General features: G+C 44.0%; 1 protein-coding gene across 4 annotated transcripts in view; it reads right to left on the bottom strand.

The window, feature by feature from the left end:
• Positions 1-22,258, bottom strand: part of tsnare1 (T-SNARE Domain Containing 1) — a 735,823-nt gene that overhangs the window by 115,037 nt on the left and 598,528 nt on the right. For all 4 annotated transcript variants that reach the window (XM_080194990.1, XM_080194988.1, XM_080194987.1 and 1 more), the window contains 2 exons: positions 11,444-11,516; positions 6,737-6,819 (listed from right to left, as the gene is read on the bottom strand). In XM_080194990.1, the coding sequence (XP_080051116.1) occupies positions 6,737-6,819; positions 11,444-11,516 (156 nt within the window). The remainder of the gene's footprint in view (positions 1-6,736; positions 6,820-11,443; positions 11,517-22,258) is intronic.

Raw genomic sequence — 22,258 nt, 5'->3', positions numbered from 1 at the left:
GGTATACTGAGGGAGAATTTAGCGTGTCCAAGACAGCTAACCAGCATTTCTTTCCAACTGTGGGAGGAAACCAGAGCACCCGGATTAAATCCATGCACGCATAGGGAGAATGTGCAGACTCTGCACAGACAGTGACCCAAGCCGGGAATAGAATCCGGGACCCTGGCGCTGTGAGGCATCAATGCTAATCACTGTGCTGCCTAGGATTTAATTCTGATTAGCGGGTTCCCCCAGTGTACCGTTCTCCCTACATTGGAATTTCCCCTGACGAGGTTAACAACAGGTCTAGAGAAATGTGAACCAGATGAAGAGGTCCCAACAGGGTACGTGGGTGGAGGGGGGTGGAGGGGGGTGGAGGGGGTTGTGGCATACAGTTAGGTACAGCTCCCAGGGAGGAAATGGCAGTAAAAGCCAGTCCTATCACAGTTGCAGTATGAGACATGCGTGCAGTATTCTCTTTTTGAAGTGTTGGAAAATATGGTGTGAACGGCTGGCAGTGTGCTCACCACTTTTCTTGACTGAGCCAGTACATTAGGGGGTAAAAAATGGAAAACTATGCCCATCACTATAATAAATCATTCACTGTTCAGAAAAAGCCTTGCATTTATGAGGTTAGACATAAATGAAAGCTATTTATATAGAAAAAAGCATTGGAGCAAGTCAAATTAGTCACTGCAGGGTGCTGGATCGAGAATGAAAACATCTTGCAAGAAAGTAAAATGCAATCACATTTTGGGGAATATAATTATTTCAATTCCATCTATGCTACTTTTACAGAAACATTTTATGTGCAAGAGAGTGCATTGCAGCAACTGGCAGGGAAATTCCATGTCACATTCAACAATTTTTATATCCTTTAAAATTAATGATCAGCAAACCCAGGCCTGGAAGGACATTGTTTCCTGATATGCGCTTGCAGTGTGTGCCAGGAGCGCTGAGGCGCAAAATCCTTAATGTCTTCAAATACATCTTGTTTTATTAATCATGTGTCATGCAGAAGGGAAGTAAGTGGCTTACTTGCACTCAACAGATCTATGGAGTACACTGCAGGGATTTAATACGCATTTTAAAATTTATTTAGATCTTTAGAATTGCAGTCCATGAATGTTGATAACGACAAGGAAAAAAAAATTGGTTATCCAAAATATGAACTTTTTTTCCAAACACAATGGAAGAAAATGTCACAGTCACAACATAGATGATAATCTAACAAGTGGATCACCCATCATTATAAAATCCATCAGTTTTCTAGTGTATGGGTTTCAGTGGGGTGAAAGGATGCCAGGCGATTTGATTTACCAGCTTAGTATTCAGCTGGCAAAGGTAAAGGTGTGACCTCTATAAATTTGGTAGGGAAGAGATGATGATGAGCAGGTCATCCAAATTCCCTGGACTGGAAGAGTCCTGTTTAAGGGCTAGGAGGGATATAAACTGTTGCTCTAATGCATTATAAAGGCTGACATGTGTGGGTGATGTAGTTTGACCCCTCTCAATGTCACAATGCAACAATATCATAAATAGCATAAGTAGATGTGAAGACATCTACTCATGCAATCTCCAAGAACACATTCCTGGCCTGTCTCAATTCTGCTTCTTATTCCAAAAATTAAGGAGACAGCACACTGTGAAAAACATTTTTAATTTTACAGTGCAATAAAATACTGAGGAAGTGCTGATAGCACGGTCAGGGATGCAGACTTTCAGGTCAGGTGTCAAGCTAAGGTCCAGTTTGACCTTTGACCGTGGGACATAAATGATCTCATGGAACAGTTGAGTGGGATTCCACTAGTGAAATGGCCTGCAATTACCCCTTAGCCAACATAGACAAAACAGATTATCCAGTCATTTATCCCATTGTTGTTTGTGAGATATTCCTGTGAACACATTGACTGCCATGTTTATCTATCTAAAAATGTTAGACATACTTCATAAACACTCTCTTGAGGTGTCCAGAGGACTCTGAAGGTGATATATGGCAGCACGGTGGCACAGTAGTTAGCACTGCTACCTTACAACTCCAGGGACCTAGGTTAGATTCTGGTCTCAGCTGACTGTCTGTGTACAGTTTGCACATTCTCCAGTGTCTGTATATGTTTCCTCCGGGTGCTCCGGTTTGCTCCCACAGTCCAAAGATGTGGAGTTTAGGTGGATTGGCCATGCTAAATTACATGTTAGTGTCAGGGAGATTAGCCTGGTGAATATGTGGGGTTACTGGGATAAGGCCTGGATGGGATTGTTATCAGTGCAGGTTGGATGGGCTGAATGGCCTACTTCTGTATTGTAGGGATTGTATGATTCTACATGCATAGAAGTTACTTCTTTCTTTAGCCAAGTGCTGAGCACACATAATTAATAGTTAACACATTTAAACACCTCATGGGTGTAGGATTCAGTAGGGATACAAAACAAGCAATAACTCAAAGGCAGCCCACTGTACACTTCTCACAATTTAAAAGTCAAGAGTATGTTGGAAACATTTACCCAGTGTTGGTGCTTGGGAACTGTTTCCTTTCCTGGGAAGTAAGGGAACTGAGGTGAGGGAGGGGGATACAATGTCAAAATAAGAGCTCAGCATTAATGCTATATTCCAGCAAAGAACTTTCCTAGCTCCACTGTAGGAAGCCACAATGACAAGGACTCTTCCAGAAACGTGCAAAACATCCCTTCAGTACATAAGAATGCTGCAATGTTAAATATAAGTAAAATCTAAGGCTAAAAGATCATCTGCCATCATAGAATGTAGCTATTTGAAGATTCTTCATTTGATGCACAGCACAGTTTAAAGTATATATATGTTTTTAAAAGTTTTATATATATATATACACACACACACACAAAGTGACTAATGATAGAACAATAACAAACAGTGCACCACAATAAAAGAACTGTTTTGTTTTTCATAGACATAATGACATACTATGTATGTTTTGAGTGCATTTACAATTTTACTGTGCACAGTGACTATAGTTGGTCAAGTTATTATTACTTCTAATGCAACACTATTTACAGTAGGCACATTATTTGGATGGTTTTCCAGGAGGGAGATTGTGCAGGAATCTGCCTTAGAAACTGCCTAACAGTCAAGATAATTCAACCTCACATATGGAATCTCATGTATGATGCAATAAGTGAAGCCTATTCAGTGATTACAAATCAACCATAAAAACTTTCTTGTCAGGAGTCAACCATTGGATAAATTCAGTCACTGTACTCTCTACCTACTCATTTGCCCTTGTTTCCACGCCCCCCCCCCCCCCCCCCCCCCCACCCCCAGGTAAAATACACTTCATTAGATCTAAGAAAGTAAAAATTTCTGACCCAAATGATTGTTTAAATGGAGCAGAAAATACATCACTATATTCAGCAGGCACAATAGAATCAGACTTGTATACTGCTTGAGGGATCACAAAATGTCTAGTAACGTAAAGCTCATCTTTAATATGACTGTGGGCTATGGACAGTGAATGCAGGCCAATTCCAATTTCAAGCTGTAGCTTTGTCATGTGTGAGGGCTGCACAATTCCAAACTAAAAAAAAAACACAATTCTAATGCATCAGTCTCAAATAAGCCCTTTGAATAGTCCCAGTTTTATTCCAAATTGAGAGAATGGAAACCTAACTTCGCGGTGATTGGCTGGCACAAGAGGTTAAAGCATTGAGGGTAGGCTGTTCCTCTTGAGCTGCATTCCAGTGTCACACAGACAGTTGTGGCAATGCACTGGCTGTGCCTTCAAACCGCTGGGCTGCCAACAATTTTTGCAGTTGTGATCATCCTCCAGCTTCACGGGGCACCAGACGCCCGAAGCACTTGGATGGGCATCATCGAATAAGGTGGCAGGGATAGTGTTGTGTAATTAAGCCAAATTTCCCGTCATCTCCTGAGGAACTCTGTGTCAAAGTCCTCCTCCCGGCATCTTGTTGGCATTCAGCACTGATCAGGACTCAGCAGAGGTGACCGAAGCATCTAATGATCTGCACTGGTGAACACTATCAATAACAGGTCAACGGGCACACGATCCCCACCAGCAGGATTCTCCACTGCGTTCCAGTTTTAAGTTACGGCACATGTCATAGCCCTTCAGGATCAGTGATTTCCCATCCTGATCTCCCCTGCCATGCTGGGGCCTCTGACACAGTCAACAATAGAGCCCAGTCCCTGTCAAAACATTTAGAGCTACACTGCTAACAGGGCAGGGAGAAAATGCTTAGCCTCATCATCACATTTCACAGAGAAAGGGAAAATCTTGGTTAACTTTTTCTATCTTCCTGGACTTGGATTTCAAACTGCACAGATGGGAGAAGGTAATGAGAGTCTGGACAGTCTCTGTCCAGAATTCAGTGGAATTCTGAAATAGAGATGTTGGCAGTCTAAGTCAGAGTGACTGCAAGGATGGCTGGTGAGAGAAACAGGAAAGGAACACTGGCGCAGTGAGGGATACTTTCTACAGGTATGGGTTAATGTATCCAGTCTAGAATACAAGAAGTTTTATTCTGAATTTCTGCTGAATACACCTGGTCTAGGAATGCTGGCATTAACATTAACTAGACTTGCAATACAAGGAAAAATCATGGTCCAATTAACATTAATGCTCACACTTTTCAAAGAATGAATTTAAACTGCCTCACTAGGTCTACTTATGTTAATCTACATGACAAAACTGAGGAAAAGAGCCAGGGAAGATCAAATGAGGAACAGAACTGATTCTATTAAAATAGTCTAAGATTTGCTTCATCATAAATGAAGACAACCTGGATAACCATCCCTCCAAGGCCTTCTCATCCCTATCTCTCCAACCTCCTCATACCCCAATAATTCTGTTAAGCAATGCCACAATTTAAAGTTCTTGTTTTCAAATCCGTCCATGGCTCAGCCCTCCCAATCTTTGTAATCTTCTCCAGCCCCACAACCTTCCAATATACCTGCATTCATCATGCGCATCCCCAATTGTCATTGCTCCATTATTGGTTGATGCATCTTCAGCTGTCGAGGACCTAAATCTCTGGAATTCTCTCCCCATGTGCCTTCTCCTCTCTAACTCTCTTCCATCTTTAGGACAATCCTTAAAACCTATGTCTTGGATCAAGCTTTTGGTCATCCACCCTAATATCTCACGTGGCTGGGTGCCAAAATTGGCTGACCAACCATTCAGTACCTTAGGTGTTTTACTACATTAGAAGTGCAACATTTAATACAATTAATTCTTGTTGTTTTCCAACTCAAGTCTCTGGAGCATCCCCAGTATCCTCACCCCATCAGCAGCAGTTGCACCTTCAGCTGCCTCTCTCTCTTCCTTTACCATTTCAACCACATTTTAAGTCATTTAACTTCTGATATGACTTAGTGTCAAAACTCATCTGCGCTTGCTTTTTTTGTTAATGTTTGCTCAATTAAAAATGTAGCATAAACGCAAGCCATTATTGAGTGGAGACAAAGAATTCAAAATGTTTCAGCAAAGATCATACTATGCATTAATGATCTCATCATAGTACACCATCACATTAGTGCACTCATGTGCTCTAGCACAGTTTCTTATTGAAGATTTCCTCATCATTGGCCTAGGTAGAAGTCTTTCAGAATTCAGTCAATGAGGAGAGTTTTCACAGTGACTATTATGACATAACATAAAGCAATGATAAATGCACAAGGCTTAAAAAATGTTTTTTCAGGATCACTTTTCCATTCTATAATATATCACAATTGTCACAACACACCTAACACTGAAATACAGATTTGAAGAATACACACATATCAACTGAGTTCATGGCAAAAAACAAAATGTTTTTCATTTTATTCCAACTACTTGCAAATCATTTTTGACAAGTTAAATACACACGTTAAAGGCTTCATTAGAATAGGAGTACTGATGTATGAATGTCTGAAAAAAGATAAGACGTAGAAATTCGAGGAACATGAACTGAAAATGGTTCTTTCCACTGAATTCTTGCAGATTGACTGCAAACACAAGGAAATTTATTACCCCTAATTTTGATAGAAGGGAATATAACATTATAGAATAAGGAGTACAGGAATTGAAATGTTCGAGGGCAAATATGGGATATTTTATATTTGGAAAAATGCATGATGTTAAGTAGGCCACTGATCACACATTGTGCCTGATTTCCTTTGTTAGTTAATAGAAAGAGGAATTGGTAAATGTCTAAAAGGCGGTCAACTCGATAGCATCTATTTTCTTCATCCCAATACAACTGCTGGGATTACCTTCGTTCAGAAGAATCTTTAGTTTTATTGGAAGTTATTGATGCAGAAGTCACCTCTTGTTTTACTGCTATCGACATTATTGACTCACCTGATGAAGGAGCGATGCTCTAAAAGTTCGTGATTCCAAATAAACCTTTGGACTTTGACCTGGTGTTGTGAGTCTGCTTACTGTGCCCACCCCAGCCCAACGCTGGCAACTCCACATCATGACATTACTAACAATATTAAAAGTATGTTCAAATTGGCATCAAGGCCATACGTTTGTACATGGTTGGAGGTAGTCAGACACACAATAATACTTTTACTTTCTCTTTGCCTGTTTAAAGTCATGGCCTGATTACAATGCTTTGTCTGATTTTCCATCAGGCTCAGGGCCCTCCCCCCTCTGCTTAAGATATCTTGAGTTGAGGTCCACCCCCAAAACCCAAAGAGCATATATTTTAGGAAAAAAGGAGGCCAGATCAGTCCACTTCAGAGTGAGAAAAGTCTTTCGGCAAGATTTAAATACGGACTTACCTGGTGCTGATTTGCTTTGGCAAGCTGCTCATTAGCTGCGTCAACATTTGAAGCCGCCCGTTCAATGTTGGCCTCAATGCTATCTGTAAATTAAAGGTGAAAACAATATCAATATGGTTCGGAATAGCCACATCATTACATTGCCTCCAGTTGAAAGACTGTAACCTCAATGAGACTGCGCTGCCATAAATGGGATAGGTGAAGACATGTTGTTGAGTCTCAGAAATTTCTTCGCCCGCTGCTTTGCTTTATCAGGAGTAAATTCAACATTCAACATCCACAGGCGATGAGGAAAAGAATCACAAGGAATTAAAAGCTTTTACTATGAGGGGAAGTTTGACAAATTGAGATTCTTTTCGGTCGACCTAAGAAGGTTAAATGAAGAACTTTTGAATGTGTCCAAATTTATGAAGAAATTTGTGGAGGTAAATACTCCCATTAGTCAATGACTCAGTAACATTAAGGGTATCAGCAAAAGGCCCACTGAGGGAAAGGGGGCTACATTTATGCAGTCATTGTTAGGACAATAGAGGGCCTTGCCTGAAAGGCAGGCAGGCTACTCAGTCATTGAATATTGCCTCGGTATTAATAAGGGAGATCAAGGTGACCCCCTCCTTTCTCCAATTTTTCAATTCTTGGTTAGATGTGATTTGAATGTCTCCCCTTGGATGTCAATTATTCCCTCTAGTAGAGGTGACAAATGTACGTTTAAAATTCATTTATGAGAAGTGGCAGTTGTCGCTAGGCCAGCATTTTTTGCCCATCCCTCATTGCTCGTGAGAAGGTGCTGGTGAACTGCCTTCTTAAACTGCTACAGGCCCTGGAGGTATAGGTATACTAACAGGGCTGTTAGGGAGGGAATTTCCAGCAACAGTGAAGGAATGATGATATATTTCCAAATCAGGATGGTAAGTGACTTGGAGGGGAACCTTCAGATGGTGGCATTTCCAAGTATCTGCTGCTCTTGTCTATTTAAATGGTAGTGGGAGTGAGTTTAGATGGTGCCACTTAAGGAACTTTGGTGAATTCTTACAGTGCGTTTTGTAGATGGTATCACACAACTACCACTGTTCGTCAATTTGTCAATAGTGGAAGAATCGAATGTTTGGGGAAGGGATAGCAATCAAGTGGGCTGCTTTGCCCTGAACGGTGACAAGCTTCTTGAGTGTTGTTGGAGCTGAACTCACCCCGGCAAGTGGAGACTTGTGCCTTGTAGATGGTGGATGGGTTTTGAGGAGTCAGCAAGTGAGTTAATCATGGCAGGATTCCTTGCCTTTGACCGGCTCTGGTAGCCACTTAATATATATGATTAGTTCAGTTCAGTTTCTGGTCAATGGTAACCCCCAGGATATGGTTTGGCGGGGTAAAAAGAACTTTGATGAGCAGCTTATGAGGTACCTGAACGTATGCTGATTTTCCAAAATGGAAAGGTCCAGTCTCCTTCACCTTCACGATGACAACTACATACTTTTAAAACACCTAATTGCATTGGCTTCAACCTGTAGTTATCTTATTGAATAAGCCAAGAATGGGATGACTAAGCCCACTGAACATGTTCTATTCACTGGCATCACTATGCTTTCTGTGATTTGAAAGAGCTGAAGAAACATAGATGTTTTCAATAATGTGCCACAAAGAACGGATGCAATTCAAACCGCTAGCTCTTGGCTTTGTGACATCCCAACATGTCATTTATGCTTGTTTACTGAACTGAAGGGATTCTGCATTCCATAAAATAATCATGCAAATAGAATTATTCAAAAGGAAATGCTTTTAAAAAATAAAATCCCTAATTGGATGTGAATGTGCAATTAGTCACCATGGATAGCATTTGTCCTCAGCACTATACTTCCCTTCAAGCATGAGATAAACAAAATTATCTAGTTGCTCTTTATCTTGTCTCATCTGCTTAAAGTTAATCTTTGAAGGACAGTGTGTGCAGTTAGCTGTGTCTTTGGTGTTAGTTCAGGCTGGGACTGGAATATAGGAACATGAATAGATTAAACAGTACGTCCAGCTCCTTCCACCATTCAGTTGATGGATATGTACCTCCTTCCAGCACAGATTCCTTTGATGGCCTGAGCTGACATAAACCTATCAGTCGAGACCTATTTCCAGAGAGAAATGCCACTGGCTCGGAAAGTCACGGCTGTCCTCAATTATTATATATCCATATCTTTCCAGTGCTCAGAGGTGGATCTGCGTGGACTGTCTCAATCAGCTGTCCATTGTTGCATCAAGCTTGTAACTGACATGCTGTCAATTACAGACAGACCCACATCTTCATCCATCAATCGATAGATCAAACCAGCTAGGCTGAGTCAGCCAGAGGCTTCACAGCTATTGCTGGGTTCCCCCACATCCAGGGTGTCATAGACTGCACTCATGTGGTCATCAAGGCACCAGTGGGTCAGCTGGGTGCCTTTTCGTATAGGAAGGGTTATCATGCCATGAACATTCAGATAGTATGCAACCACAGGATCCAGATTCAGTAAGTATGTGCGAGTTACTGTAGCAGCTCCCGTGATGCATATACTGCAACATTCACAGTGCCAAGGCCGTTTGTGGGTCCAGCTCAGCTGCTGGACTGCTGCTGGGTGACAAAAAGTATCAGTGAAAAGGTGGTGCATGTTGTCACTCTGGCATCTCAGGACAGAGGGAGGAGAGGTACGATCGGTGTCATGACCCAACGGGAGAGGACAGTAGGACTACTAAAGATGACGTTCTGCTGTCTAGACCTTTCCAGGAGATTTCTGCAATATCCTCCAGAACATGTGTTGCTTATCATCATGATCTGCTGTGCTCTGAACAGATTTGGCACAGGCAAGGGGATACACAGACACTCAAACCTTCCCACACATTCCGCTGACCATCTGGCTCCTGATGGATGACTCCAGAGACTGGTTATCTGCCTCAGAGTCAGAACAATCCTGATCTTCAGCATTCCTCCGATTACTTTTGCCCTGGGCAGTTTTCATCTGCCAGCTCCTCCAGTGGGTTTGATGTGCACTCCAAACTAAGCCAACATGCTATAGCGCCCAAGAGGCATCTACATCTGCGCTGGTGCTTGGTGCAGAGAGCAGTTGTAACACAGATGAGGTTTGGTATCTCGTCTTCGGATGTCAAGTAAGTGGGGAGTCCTCCAGGTCAGCAGCAGGTCCTGGGGATAGTGCTTCTGAGGGACAAGTAGCTTATGTCATTAAGAACATCCTCACTACATATCTGTGTAGGCCAGTGTGAAATCGGGCTGTTCCTTCATTCACGGGTAGAAGTGGATACTGGCCACTTCCAGGTGCACCAATCAAGTGTGCCCAACTTGAGCGAAATTCAGGCCATGTGCCTGTTCACCACTTTTGTTCTTTCACAATTTAATCAACAAATATTCATCGTTGTTTTGAAATACCAGCTTTGTTTCTTTTGACGTGGTTTAGCTGCAAGATGCTATTAGTGTTAAAAACCAAGGAAATCAAAGCCCTTTTGGGCCATGCTGTCAAATGTATAATTTTAAGTGTTTAATTTTTGAAACTCAATAACCATCATACAAGGGATGAATAGATAATGAAGTGAGTTAACTCCCAAGAAATCACATTTGTCGCAATCAAAAACAGCAGTGTAATCAAGAAATAAAACCCACCCAACTGTACAATTAAATCTAATTCTCTTCCAAACATTTGATTTCTGTTGGAATTTTATGACTCCTTAGGGTGGGGCTAATTGACTCCTCTTGTATGAGGTGGTGTGTGGCCCTATTTTTAAAATGAAGCAGTATCTGTAATCATGGTACTTCCCACAGGAGGAGAAGGAAGGCTGTAAGGCATCATTTTCACCTTTAGTAGTCGCCTGATAATCTGATAGAGCAGATTTCCCAACCTTTGGAGAACCTAATGGGTTGAAAATCAGGCAGGCTGCCGAACAGATGGGTGAGCCAGATTACCACCTGTGGTAAAGGCGTACATTAAGCCCTCATGGAATTTTTTTTTGAAGATAACTGGCAAAAGAACCAGACGGAGATGAAGAGAAGGATTTATGCAGCAAGCTGTTATGATCAGGATTACATTGCCTGAAAAGTGAGTGTATGTATGCTAGCAAATGACATCAACAATTGCAGGTCTGTGGGAAAGACCAGGGGGGATGGAACTTTCAAGGAGCACAGCACGATGGGATGAAGGGTCTCTGTCGAATTGCTGACGAAGGATCATCCAGATTTGAAACACTGGCTCTATTCTCTTTGCACAGATGCTGTCAGACATGCTGAGATTTTCCAGCAGTTTCTGGTTTTGCTTCCGATTCCAGTATCTGAAGAGATTTTTCTTTTGTTCCTGCGTGTGCTGCATTCTTTCATGATGGACTGAAGGGCCTCTGTGCGTACAGTATGGTTCCATGATGGGCTGAGAGACATCCACGAGTGCAGTATGGTTCCATGTTGGGCTCAAGGCCCTCCATGTGTGCAGTATGCGTCTATGATGGGCTAAAGGGCCTCTGTGTGTGCAGTATGAGTCCACGATGAGCTGAAGGGCCTGTGTGTGCGCAGTATGTGTTCATGATGGGCTGAAGGCCCTCCGTGTGTGCAGTATGATTCTATGTGTGAAACACAACCTATGTGTTGCAACACTGGGGCGAGAGGAAATATGCTTCTGCTTAAGTTAAAACTGGGTGGGGGGGGAGGGGGTCAGAAATAATTTTGTTCACACCGTAGCTAATACTCACCAATGTTATCGCCCTGTTCATGTACCAGTAACGCTAGGTCCTTGATAATCTGATTCACATCAAGCATATCTGCCTGTTGGACAAATTGAAGAAAATCATTAAATCAGTGTGTGAATTGAAAGATAACTCCTCCAGTATAAACCACAGCTGACATACGTGGGACTCAGCACTGTTTCAAAATGTAATCCGGGAAAGTATTTTTTCAATGTTCTTCCTTTGTACATTAAATAAAAATCAAAAAGGTCAGAACCGTCTACACGCATAAAGATCTCAAAAGCAACTTCTCATTTTCGACTTGTAAATGGTTCGTAAAGATATACTTGAGAGCAAATGCCCAATTTTAAAACGTATGCAAATTATACTTGTTCACGAGGTAATAAGATATAGGAACAGAATCAGATCATTCAGTCCATCAAGTCTGCTCTGCCATTCGATCATGGCTGATATGCTCCTCATCCCCATTTTCCCTCCTTCTCCAGATAACACTTAAACCCATTACCAATAAAACATCTATTTAACTCCTCCTTAAATTTACTTACTGTCCTAGCATCGATCGCACTTTGGGGTAACAAGTTCCACAGATTCATAACCCTTTGGAAGAAGCAATTTCTCCTCAAGGCAGTGGGCAGGTTTATTTAGTTATTAGTGTCACAAGTAGGCTTACATTAACACTGCAATGAAGTTACTATGAAAATCCCCTTGTGGCCACACTCCGGCGCCTGTTCAGGTACACTGAGGGAGAATTTAGCACAGCCAATGCACCTAACCAGGGTACCTTTCGGACAGTGGGAAGAAACTGGAGCACCAAGAGGAAGCCCACATAGCCACAGGGAGAATGTGCAGACTCTGCACAGACCCAAGCCGGGAATCGAACCCAGTCCCCGGCACTGGGAGGCAGAGTCTGGGAAGGCCACGATGAAGCATCACGCCCAGGATATTTTTACTCTTGGGGCTCTTTTCATGGGTTGGCCTCTGATCTTGTGCCAATTTGGACGACCGGTGCGACTTCAAAAAGGGACACAATCTCGGATTGCATTTCTGCTTCATTCATTGTGGAAAGCATTTTCCCAAGAAAAGGAATCTAATTCTGAACACCAGATGTCTCCCTGGAAGTCCGAGATGAGGAAATAAGAACAAGGAGGGAGCAGCTGTTGCCTACAAGGTTTGAATGGGTCTGAGTGACGCATCATCAGCGAATAACTTTTAGATTTCAGTTCAGCACCTCTTGCCTGAGGTGGACAATTGTCCTGAAGGAGAAAAAAAAAATCACCAGTTATAAAGGCGTGAATGGTTGGAAGCAACGTAGTGCGTACGCAAGCATCATTTTAACCTCACTACATGTAATATTCTCACCTGACAGACATGGATAGAATGCATGCAATGAAGTCTATCTAGAATGAAATAGCTCATACGAGCACACTTAACCATGTTAAGCTGACATTCCTCCCAACATTTACTGGTTATTTGTAACTTTCAGCTACATTAAGCAGTATCCTCCAAATAGCTAAATTACATGTTCCACATAAACTTTCCCACCCATATTCAAGGAAACAATCTCTCCCTCATCTTCTCTCATATCGGCTATCAGCACTCATGAACTTCATGATAAAGGCAGCCTCCGTCTACTTCCTTATGCTCTGCGGCAGCCATGTGCTGCAGTCTCTTTCAATGCCGTTTCTTTCTGTGTCCAGCCTTGGAAAAAGCTCTTCCCCAATTCATTATGAGGTGATCTGATTTATTATTGCCACACGTATCAGTACACAATAAAAAGTATTGTTTCTTGCACGCTATACAGACCATTCGTACAGTACATAGGGGAGAAGGAAAGGAGAGGGTATAAAATATAATGTTAAGGTCATACCTAGTGTATAGAGAAAGATCAGCTTAATAAAAGATAGATCATAGAATCATAGAAACCTACAGTACAGAAAGAGGCCATTCAGCCCATCGAGTCTGCACCGACCACAATCCCACCCAGGCCCTACCCCCATTTCCCTACATATTTACCACTAACCTACACATCTCAGGACACTAAGGACAATTTTTGGCATGGCCAATCAACCTAACCTGCACATCTTTGGACTGTGGGAGGAAACTAGAGCGCCCGGAGGAAACCCACGCAGACACGAGGAGAATGTGCAAACTCCACACAGTCAGTGACCCATTCAAAAGTCTGACAGCAGCAGGGAAGAAACTGTTCTTGAGTCGGTTGGTATGTGACCTCGTAATGCTCTGGCGACCGCGGCAGTTGGTAAAATCTGAATTCCATAAAAATTTGGAATTCAAAGTCTAATGATAACTGTTGATTGTTGTGGAAACCCATGTGGTTCCCTAGTGCGCTTTAGGGAAAGAAATCTGTGTTCTTAACTGGTGTTGCCTATATTTGACTCCAGATCCACAGCAATGTGGTTGACTCTTAAGTGCTCTGATACTCTAAGCAAGAACTATTCAAGGGAAATTAGGGATGGGCAACAAAATGCTGGTCCAGTCATCGATGCCCACATCCCATGAATGAATGAAAATATTGGGACCACCCATTTAACTGTTTCTGTCATTTCCCCCATTCCCCTTTTCCTGCTGATTCAAACCTGCCCCAGCTTCCTCACCCCCACACCTCAGTCAACATCCTTTGTTCCCAAATCCCTTTCCAGTTAGCTCATCTCAATAAAGGGAACCATGTTCAGCTGCCTTGATACCATTCCTACTAAACTGATGACCACACAACATCCCCCTTCTAGCGCCATGCCTCTGACATTTCTAATTCTTCCTCAGGTACTTCTTTAAAATTTTTCCTAAACTACTGTCATCAGGAGGGCCTCAAAAACTCTCTTTCACAAAGACAGCCGGCTATAAGAGTGGTAACATTACATCCTCCTAACCCACCGTCTACCAGCCGCACCCACCTTCCCACTACTCAGCTCATCTTTGCTTAAAAATCCATGCTTTCCATCTCAACATTCAATCAATCTACTGCTTATCAATCTCACATCTTCCAATGTCTGTAAATTTCAGCTTGCCTGAAGTTCCATTCCCGGTAATCAATCTATTCTGCACTAAATCCTGCTCAACATTAAGTGGCGTGCAGGTGCAGCAGGTGATCAAGAAGGCAAATGGAATGTTGGCCTTTATCACGAGGGGGATGGAATATAAAAGCAGGGAGGTCTTGCTGCAATTGTACAGGGTACTGGTGAGGCCACAACTGGAGTGCTGTGTGCAATTTTGGTCCCCTTATTTGCGAAAGGATATATTGACCTTAGAGGGGGTGCAGAGAAGGTTCACCAGGTTGCTACTGGAGATGAGGGGGTTCGCTTATGAGGAGAGATTGAGTAGATTGGGCCTGTACTCATTGAAGTTTAGAAGGCTCAAGGGTGATCTTATAGAGACATAGAAGATAATGAAGGGGCTAGATAGGGTGGAGGCAGAGAGATTCTTTCCACTTAGAAAGGAAACAAGAACTAGAGGGCACAGCCTCAAAATAAGGGGGGAGTCGGTTTAGAAGAGTTGAGGAGGAACTTCTTCTCTTAGAGGGTAGTGAATCTCTGGAATTCTCTGCCCATTGAAACGGTAGAGGCTACCTCGTTGAATATGTTTAAGTCACTGGTAGGTAGATTTCTGATCAATAAGGATTGATCAGAATCAATCTGATTCTGCAGGCAGGGAGCAGGCGGGTAAGTGGAACTGAACCACTACAAGATCAGCCATAATCTTATTGACTGGCGGGGCAGGCTCGAGTGGCGAGGTAGTCTACTCCTGCTCCTGTTTCTTATGTTCTTATGTTTAATCCAAGCGACTGCACTGAAGAGTTGATTAGTGAGAGAACTGCATTTGGGAAGCCCCCCACCTTCCACCACCCCACCACACCCACTCCCCCCCCCCCACCACACCCACTCCTCCCCCCCACCCCTCCCCCCCCACCACACCCACTCCTCCCCACCCCCCCCCCCCCCACCACACCCACTCCTCCCCCCCCCAATCCACCACTTCATAACTGGCTCGTGGCAGCCCTTCCACTATATTTAGGTCCTCAAGGGTAGAAAGTCCACCTTCCGAGAGCTGTTGACCCATTAGATGCACCCATTATGATTGCTGAGGGCCAAAGGCAACAGCTGAGTGATAGGGAGATGGGAGTCATGGGAGAGGTCGCTGGCTGAAGGGGTGGTAGGAAAAAGGACTGGAGGTTGGCACTCATTTCCGCTCCCCTCCCTCCACCCACCCATCCCTCACCACCACCCCCCATCCCACAACCCCACCACCACCCCGTCACGGTGAGTGCCTTTGAATGAGGAAACCCTCCCCACTGTAAGCCTTCTAGACTTTCAAAGTCACAATTCTTTTTTCTGCCATTGGTTCAACAACTCGTGTCAGGGTGAGGCCCTTAAGTGGATATAATTGCTCACCTATGGGCTTCAACTAGCTTTTATGTGGTAAGGTTGTACGGTTGTTCATGAACGTTCCAACCACAGAAGTAAATGGGCGAAGGCAGGATGGAAGCAGGTTCTCACTCCGCACCCTCCCGGCTGATTAAATGCTCCCTAGCTCCTGATTCTGGGAAAGAGGGGGGTGGTTGAGTTGGGGGGATTAAATTCCATCCGTCAATGCTGCCCTTCCTGATCTACCTTGTCGCCCAACTCCAATTTACAATCACCATCAACATGTTTCAATCTCTTCATGATTTTTGTTCCTCCATACATCCGCAACATCCTCCAAAGGCAGCGTGATGGCATAGTGGTTAGCAGTGCTGCCTCACAGCGCCAGGGACCCAAGTTCAATTCCCGGTCTGATCACTGTCTGTTTGGAGTTTGCACATTCTTCCCATGCCTGCATGGTTCTCCTCCGGGTATTCTGGTTTCCTTCCACAGTCCAAAGATGTGTGGGTTAGGTTGCTCGGCCATGGTAAGTGTCAGAGGGGCTAGCAGGGTAAATGGGGTTACGGGGATAGGCCTTGGGGGGGATTGTGGCCGGCGCAGACTCAATGGGCGAAATGGCCTCCTTTCTGCACTATAGGGATTCTCTGCCTTTATACTACAACACACCCTAGATCACATCATTCCTCTGGATAAGCCTATGGGTCCCCCTCCCTCTGCACCACCCCACCTTGACTTCTGCTGTCTGGATGCCATGATCTCCCCAGACCCCTCTGCCACCTCTGCCTGTCCTCATGGCAGAGAATTTGGACCTTACACCCTCATAACCTATCTTTTTGATCAGGCTGTTGGTCATCCTTCTTGATCCGTGGTAAAATCAGCATCCATTTTTGTCTGAATACATCAGTGAGAGTGACTTGGGAGGCTTTCCTAAGTTAAACATGCAAAGAACTTGCTCTCTGTTGTTTTCTTACAGGAGTGAAATAGGCAGTTCATCAGTGAAGCTCGCTGAAGCAGAGATTCTATGCAGTTGATGGCCAATTTAGTTATGGTGACTGTTTGAGTTTGGGAACCCATTAATCATGAAAAAGGAGGGAAATGTAGCATACCCTAATTTGTTACTGGATTTAATAAAAATCACAAAAGACTGTTCCCTTACAATTTAGACTTTAGCAATCTGCAACCAATCTGTAGAGCACAAGCTGACCCTTTCAAACAATACATTATATCAAAATATTAAGAATCAGTTAAAAACTTAAAAGAATAGCTGAATTCACACTTCTTCAAAAATCATTCACCCAATATAGTGAAGATAGAAAAATTAGATTGATGTGTTTTTAATCATGAAGGATACATGGCCAAGTGATGCAACTGTAATTTGGTATAGAATCCATTCAGATTGAATAATTAAAATGTCTCACAACGCCAGGTTAAAGTCCAACAGGTTTATTTGGAATCATGAGCTTTTGGAGCACTGCTTCTGCCTCGGGTGCTCACCTGATGAAGGAGCAGCGCTCTCTCTGAAAGCTCATAATTCCAAATAAACCTATTGGACTTTAACCTGGCCATTGTGAGACTTGTTACCGTGCCAACCCCGGTCCAACGCCGGCATCTCCACATCATGGATAATGAAAATGAATTTAAACCCCAGTGGGATAATTTTAATTCCAAGACTGAGCTTGGGTCGGGAAACATTTTTAAAATTTCAAACTCAACTCCAATCTACTCACTTGCAGTTTGAATTAAAATCGATTGGGGGGGGGGGGGTTAAATCTTTTAAGAATTAGTTTTTAAAAATCTTTCAATTAGGATGGCTGGTACGATAGCAAGTCCCATTAAGGGGTGGGTTCTCAGAGGGTCATGTGACCCATTCGGCCAAGCGGATCAGAGCGCTTGAATCCTAGGGCTCAGCGTGGGATTTCCTTGCCAGTTAGGCGTCTGGAGTTGTGGAGTGCTGTAATTTTATCTCATTCTCTGTACATAGTTACTTAACTTAATAAACCTTCATTCATTGATCTACTTGGTGATTGCCAGTCTTTACAAGATATCATAGTTGTATTTCCAGAGATTTGGGACTCTTGTCAGTTAAAATGAGGTGACATGGATCAGATCCATGGGTTAAGTGCACTTACAGCAGTGCTTGTTCCAGGTCCAAACTTACTCCTGTACACCCACAATGATCTCTGACAACACCTTAACTCAGTCTCTAATGCACCCCTCCACCTCCCAACAACCCTTGCCACTTATTTCAGATGTTCCTTGCCTGTTTTACCTACCAACAACCAATTGAAAATGGTATGAGAGATGTCTTGCAGCGCAACACATGTAAAAATATATCGTGGCAAAATTAAACATTCCTCACACGCTTCAATAGATAGATATATATATATATATATATATATATATAAAGTGAAGTTGTGAGACCTAGATCCAAGAGTCTGCTTGAAAGATTGGCCGCGTGCCTATTCAGGAACATCAATCTAAAGTAACTTTAAAACAGGGGACCAATAAAACATACATTTGGAAGACTTGACATTTGGAAATACCAACATCCAACCTTTAGGTTTGAGTAGAATCCCAATTTTCAATGCTTAGCAGACACTAACACTACTAAAAATGTTGTCAAAGCTTTTAAAATGCGGATGATAAAGTGCCGCCATCAAGAATTTAAGGAAAGTGGTTTAAGAAACTTGCCACATGTAGGAATGGTTTCTGAGCTTTGGACAGACCTGGGCTTCATATAATTGGCAGTTGTTTCATGCTAAGGAGGGTGGCATTTTAATTCATGAATTCAACCTAACATGAGTGAGGCTGAAACCTGTGTGTATTTCAGCCCATCAAGGTGGGCACTCCTTGGAGTGGGCTGCTTTGCATACAAGATGGTTATAATGACTGTATCTTCATTAGAGCTGACATGTGGGTAATGTTATTTCTGACTAACGTCTAATTCCAAGTCAGTGCAATCAATAAGTAATAGAAGCAACTGAAAAGGTTTTCTTCCAATATTATGAAAAGTCCATCTCTGATTAAAGTTTTAAAGTTGATTTATTATTGTTACAAAATAGACTTACATTAATACTGAAGTTACTGTGAAAATCTCCTAGTCGCCACACTTCAGTGCCTGTTCGGGACAATTTAGCATGGTCAATGTACCTGACCAGCACGTCTTTCAGACTGTGGGAGGAAACTGGAACACTTGGAGGAAACACACGCAGACACAAGGAGAATGTGCATACTCCGCACAGACAGTGACCCAAGCCAGGAAAGGAACCCAGGTTCCTGGCACTGTGAGGCAGCAGTGCTAACCACTGTGCCACTATGATTAGGTTCTATCTCATAATAACATGATGATCCTTTTTCCACAGAAGCACATTCAATTGAATCCATCATTACAATAGCAGTACATCTGAGTGGTGGATACCTGAAGGAATGTAACTGAACAAACACCATGATTCTGTGGCCGTGTCAGCGCTGGGTGTAAGTTGCATAATGTCTGCTAATCCCACGAGAGGCCAGAAATGGGATTTGCACTGGAGATTTTGGTTTGTGGTCTTCTCTGTCTCCCTCTGATGACACAATCAGGTTCCAATAAGAGCGCAAATCTGATTAGCATGAATTAGAGTGTCGTTGGCCTGTGTCACAACGTAACTACAGTAAGAAGCCTCACAATACCAGGTTGAAGTCCAGCAGGTTTATTTGGTATCAAATGCCACCAGCTTTTGGGGCTTTGTCAAAGCCCTGGAGACTTCTTATTGTGTTTTCCCCAGTCCAACGCTGGCATCTTCACATCATTACAATGTAACTTCCAGTCCCGGTATTTCTTCCCACCCATGTCGCACTAGTGCAAATTACTACTGCTTTTTAAAAATGGGAACTTGGTGCCATGACCTCCTAGCTGCCATTTGATTAACCAGGGGGCCTATTAACATTGTGTAGCACTGAAGGAGGAACCAATTACGCTCAGTTAGTAAGCTGAGATTTATGCTTATGACACTGTTAACCCATTGCACGGGCATCTCCCCACAGTGCGATGACTAAAGGCTGAGCCTCAGCTTTCAGTGAGAAGACCGGCAGATTTCGTGCCTCAGAAATACATCTCCCCAGGGACCCCAGCTCCTGCTGTATGGCTCCTTGGGTTTCCCACCCTTCCCAGTGCCAACTTCACTGTGCAAATGTCTATGACCAAGGTGTGACAATAAAATACAAGACTCTCCTGAAAGAGCTTCCAGTGGTCCCGTGCACTCGGGGAAGAAGGCACCCCTCAGTTGATGTCCATCTGAGAGCCAGAGTGGGTGAGGCTAATTCCAGGAACCACTCTGTCTGGGATAAGGGATGGGAATTTGATATCAGCGAGTGCATCAGCAATGTAGGTGATGCTTCTCAGCTGGCTGCTCCAAGGTAAAGATGGCTAGTGGGTCAGGGGCATGGTAGGGGGCCATTAGGGGGAAGCAAATCCCTCTCTTTTTATTCTCTCGCTGGTTTAGTTTAGATATAGTGATGATGCCAGTGGAGCTTGCTGTTTTTCTCATTAGATCAAAGGAGGAGAAGAGAGTCCAGCATCAACATACAGCTGCAATAATACAGGAGTATCACCAAGGGCAGTAGGCCATGATCAGTGGCTGGAGGCTGCACCAGCCGGCGAGGATATTTGGAGGCGATGCAGACACGTGAGAGTACACTGTCGTAGGCTCTCCTTTATTGAGCAGACTGACACCATGTGCCACCGGAGACCTGTGGCCGATGAGGGAGGCAGTGAGGCACCCTTGCCATGTCGTCCAAGACTTGGTGCCATGTGGTGTGACAGGACACTTGCTGCCTATGGCTGTAAAGTTTACTCAATGTGGATACAACTGGCTCCTTCCAGGACTCCATCAGGGAACTGTGCTCACACGTAAGTACATCCGCAAGATCACAGATGGGTTCTTTACTAGGGCGAGTGCTGCATCCATTTTGACCTGAGCCAAGATGATGATCCGCGGAGTTCGGGAAGATCACAGGTCTACCACAGGAGCAGGGGGCAATTGATTGCGCTCATGTGCCAATCATTCCCCATGGCACCAGGGTTTGCCTTCCAATAACAATAAACGGTTCCAATCCCTGAATATTCAACTGGTCTGCAAGCACATCAGGCGTATAATGCAGGCTTCCTGGGAAGAGTCCATAACAGCTTTATTCTTGGCCAATCCCAGATCCCAGACCATTGATGCATTTCCACTGCCTGGACAGGTCTGGTGGAGCCTCCAATCTAACTTCCAGAGGGTTTCCCACATTGTGGTGATGTGCCCTCCACAACACGGTTCTGCAACAGGGCTAGGAGCTTGCTGGAGGAGAATCTGGAAACGCAGGACATTTCCACAAATGAAGAGGACAATGAAGTTGACCCTCCAGAGTAGGTGGAGGGAGGTGGCCATGAGGTGCCAGTGAGCATGTGGGCATGAAAGGTAGCGATGCCCCCATCGTGACATGGTCCCAAGAGGACCAGAATTAAGGAGGACAGAGAATGCCTGAGTGCCCCTCCACACTATCCTGGGAGGGAGGGCTTATGAGAACCTGCAACTGAGAAAGCTGGCGATACCAAGGGGTGATGTTGACTTGCGGTGAGGGAAGGGCTGTGACATTAGATATTGTGAATGTCTGACTCCTGTCTAGTTGGTGGCAGCTCGCAGACTCCCTAAGGGTTAGGTTGTTTCAGAGAGATGACACGCAGTGTCACTGATCTCTCTTGATACTGTCTCAGTGGTTGGTGGCCAATGAGAGGATTCCCTGTACCATTACTGAGTTTTGTCAGCGTGAGGGAAACTTATGCATTGAAGTGACATCACCATATGGAAGGATTGGAGGTGGCACAAGCCTAATGTGAGATGTGCCAGGCACCTCTCTCAAAAATTGTGTACTGGCTTGGTACAGGATCCCTACTTGCAGAGGGGCCAGGCTCCCTGGGGGAAGGGACATGATTTTAGTGCCTGGCAAGGGAAAAGGTCCAGGAGGGACAGAACGCACGAGTTTGGGGGAGAAGGATGAAAGTGCAGAGGCTCCTCACTATTCCTTCTCTTGCCCACCTCTCTATCCACACGGGCCTCACTATTGCTCCCCCACTGTAAGCTCCAGTGCTCTTTCCTCATTCAGAGTGAGGATCCACCATTCCACTGTCTGTCCTTGCTCTCTGGCAGTGGTTGTAAACTAGCTTCGCCTGCAGGCCTTATGCTGGGTCAGATGGCGATGATGCCTGGCATGTGTGGGCGCTGCACGTGAGCGGGGATGTATGATAGGGAGAGGAGTCTTAGGGGAGATGAGGAAATGTGTGGGAGGTCAAGTGGCAGGGTCCAGGTGGCATGGTGAGGGATGTGTGAGGGGGGGAGTGGTGAGAAAAGACAAGGAGCACTTACCCTCGTAGCACCAAGGAGGTCATTCATTTTCTTACGCCACTGCACCCCTGTCCTCCTTTGAACAG

The sequence above is a fragment of the Carcharhinus amblyrhynchos genome, chromosome 8 (genome assembly GCF_965287045.1).
Source record: "Carcharhinus amblyrhynchos chromosome 8, sCarAmb.v2.hapA, whole genome shotgun sequence".
NCBI classification, from domain to species: Eukaryota; Metazoa; Chordata; class Chondrichthyes; order Carcharhiniformes; family Carcharhinidae; genus Carcharhinus; species Carcharhinus amblyrhynchos.
The sequence above is the reverse complement of the archived record's forward strand: the minus strand, read 5'-3'. Positions and strand labels throughout refer to the sequence as shown.